The 2,707-nt window shown below is 65.2% G+C and overlaps 1 protein-coding gene across 1 annotated transcript; it reads left to right on the plus strand.

The window, feature by feature from the left end:
* Positions 1 to 287: 287 nt before the first annotated feature.
* On the plus strand, positions 288 to 1,343 carry Ifitm10 (interferon induced transmembrane protein 10; the record flags this gene model as incomplete). The annotated part of the gene is made up of 1 exon (XM_048807621.1): positions 288 to 1,343. A coding segment is annotated over one exon (675 nt), but the record flags the coding sequence as incomplete, so codon positions are not given.
* Positions 1,344 to 2,707: the final 1,364 nt, after the last annotated feature.

Below are 2,707 nucleotides of genomic sequence, written 5' to 3' on the forward strand. Positions count from 1 at the left end.
AATCACGGTAACACATCCCATCCGTCCACACACAGGACAACCCGTCCCCCCGCCGTGCTTCATCCTTCTGCCTGTCTACACTCCCACAACCTCCCCCACAACCTCTCCCCGCGCCAGGCTCCAAGTCGGCCCAGTGCACCGAGCGGGCCGGGCCTTTCTTGCTCGGCAGCCCAGCTGACTACTGCAGAGACCGGTGCTCCTCCTCGGCAGCTCCCCCTCCTGCTCTTGCTCCCCCAGGCTTTCGTTCCTGTTGCAGTGGCTCAGACCTGTCCATCAGGACTTAGTAGGACAGGGGACGTGCTCACACCCACCCTGGACCAAGGCAGCCCTTGGCACAGCTCTGCCCTCCGCCTTCCCGAGGGGTCCTGGGCGCCACCCTTCCCACTCTACGTCCCTCCCCAGAGGCCCTGGGCGGCTGCCTGTCCCCTGTGTGGTGCCCGCTCTCAGGCACCCTGGTGGGACACGGGACATGCACACGCCCAGCCTCCAGCCTGCTGCTCGGAGGCCACCTTCCTTTCACCTTAGATCACTTTAGACTCACCCCAAAGCAGAAAGAAACAGACGCTCCCGTGTGCCCTGCATCCCCATGTCCACGTGTCCCCTGCTGGCCATTCCCTCCTCTCTCAGGGCCATTTACTCCCAGCCAGCGGGGTGGGGGTGACCTCTTCTCAAGCCGGGACGTGCTCTTGCCGAGCCCCGGTGTGGTCCCCAGGCAGGCCCCTGGGCCAGGCCCCCCACCTCCTGCTGCAGCCCTTCCTCTGGCCCCTGTGCTGCTGCCCGGGGCCTGGAGCTCACCCCCCTTCTGGCAACAGGTCCGGGACAAGAAGCTCGTCAACGACCTGAACGGGGCCGTGGAGGACGCCAAGACGGCCCGGCTCTTCAACATTGCCAGCTCGGCCCTGGCCGCCTCGGGCCTCGTCCTGGTCTTCATCTTCCTGCGGTACCCGCTCACCGACTACTGAGGCCCGCCTCGAGGGGCAGTGGGCTCCTGCGTGGCCCGAGGCGGTGTGCCAGCATCACGTGTCAGAAGCCAGTGCCTGAAGGAGCCAGCTCCGTCCCGGCCACCCGGCCGCCTCGGCCTCCACCCCGCCTGTTTCTGGGGCCGGGCTTCCTCCCGTGCCACCGCCCCGGCTTCCAGCAGCTGCCCTGTCTGCCGTCTTCCCTACCCAGGCTTCTGGGGCCCCTCAGACCCAACACCCAGCAAGAAGGGCTTTCGTGGGAGCTCCCAGGATGGGGGCTGCCAGTATCTGGGACTCACTCCCCGCCACCCTCCTCCTCCAAGTGTGGCCCTGCTCAGAGCTCTTGTATCCGTGAACTTTCAATAAAACACCTGCCCAGCTCCAGCCTGGCCTCTGTCCGTGCCCTATGTAGGGCAGGGGACACGGGAGGCGCCCGGAGCCACCTCAGGCACTGCCTGGTGGCCCAGCCGGGGCCACAGCATCGCTGACTTTCAGGTTTGCTCTGGAACACTGTTCTGCAGGGGTGCAAGGCAGGACCAGGGCTTTGATGGAGGGCACCCTAAATCTGAGTTCCCAGAGGTCAGGCAGCCAATGTGGGGGTAGGGGAACCCCCAGGCTGGCTGAAAGAGAGCAAGGAAACCCCAAATCCATCCAGGAGGAAGCACCCATCTGTGACAGAGCCCTGTTGACCCCTGTGCATCCCAAGGTGCTGGGGCCAGGCTGGCTCCTACACCTCACCTGTAACCTCCTTATTCATAAAATTAGGTCAAGATCAGTGCCAGCCGGCAGCAGCGTGCTGGTCCAGGAGGCAGAGAAGCCCCGCCGCGGGCTCTGTCCCCTGCAGGTGGAGGAGAGTGGGCCAGGGAGTGACAGGAGGGGCCGTGCAGAGGAACTCGGTGTAGTGCTCCTGTGTGAGGTCTGGCTGGCCGGGAGGGTGAGGAAGACCCGGCAGCTTGGCACAGGTGGGAAGGCCCCGGGGTCCCACAGGAAGGCCAGCAGAGGGCAGGGCAGGGAGAACACACACTTCCTTTGCGTCAAAGATCATGGTGTCTGTGCTCTCTGCAGCACCCAGACCAGCCCCAGGGACCAGGGTGGACGGAGGCTGCGGGGAAGCTGAGGCTGGGCTGGGGCTAGCAGACAGCGGGAGAGGAGGGCGGGCATCTGCTCGGGGCAGGAGGGACTGGACAGCCAGCAGGTAGACAGAGAAGAAGTGGACCTTGAGTGCAGAGAGCAGGCGGGTGGAGAGTGTGGGCTGTCAGCCAGCCCCTGGGCAGTGGGACATGACATCTGGGCCAACCGCTTGAGGACAGGAGGGGCCGGAGGGGTTGAGGGTCAGGGCTGCAGTGGATTCTGGACTCTGGCAGCCGGGAGGACAGGAGCATCGGGGGGCCGTGTGGTGCCCCTCTCGGGAGCAGCAGTCTTGGTGTGTTAAACAGGCCCAGCCTGGGATCGGGCTTCCCAGTGAACCCGTCAGGCACTGGCCCTTGGACACTGGCCCTGTGGACACTGGGCCTGGGGCTTGCCAGGGAAGCTCTTGGGCTTGGTGTCAAAGCCCGTGGCCAAGAGCAGGTTCTCCCTCAGGACGCAGCGGTGGGAAGCACTGTGGGTGAGCACCTGACCAGAATCCCATGCAGCAGAGGCACAGGTGGACATGGTCAGCCCCAGCAGGAGGTGGAAGGGCTGCTGTGAGGAGGACGGGAGATGGGACCTCTGAGCCAGAGGGCCAGGAGGTGGAGGCGGACACAGTG

The sequence above is a fragment of the Marmota marmota genome, unplaced genomic scaffold (genome assembly GCF_001458135.2).
Source record: "Marmota marmota marmota unplaced genomic scaffold, marMar, whole genome shotgun sequence".
NCBI classification, from domain to species: Eukaryota; Metazoa; Chordata; class Mammalia; order Rodentia; family Sciuridae; genus Marmota; species Marmota marmota.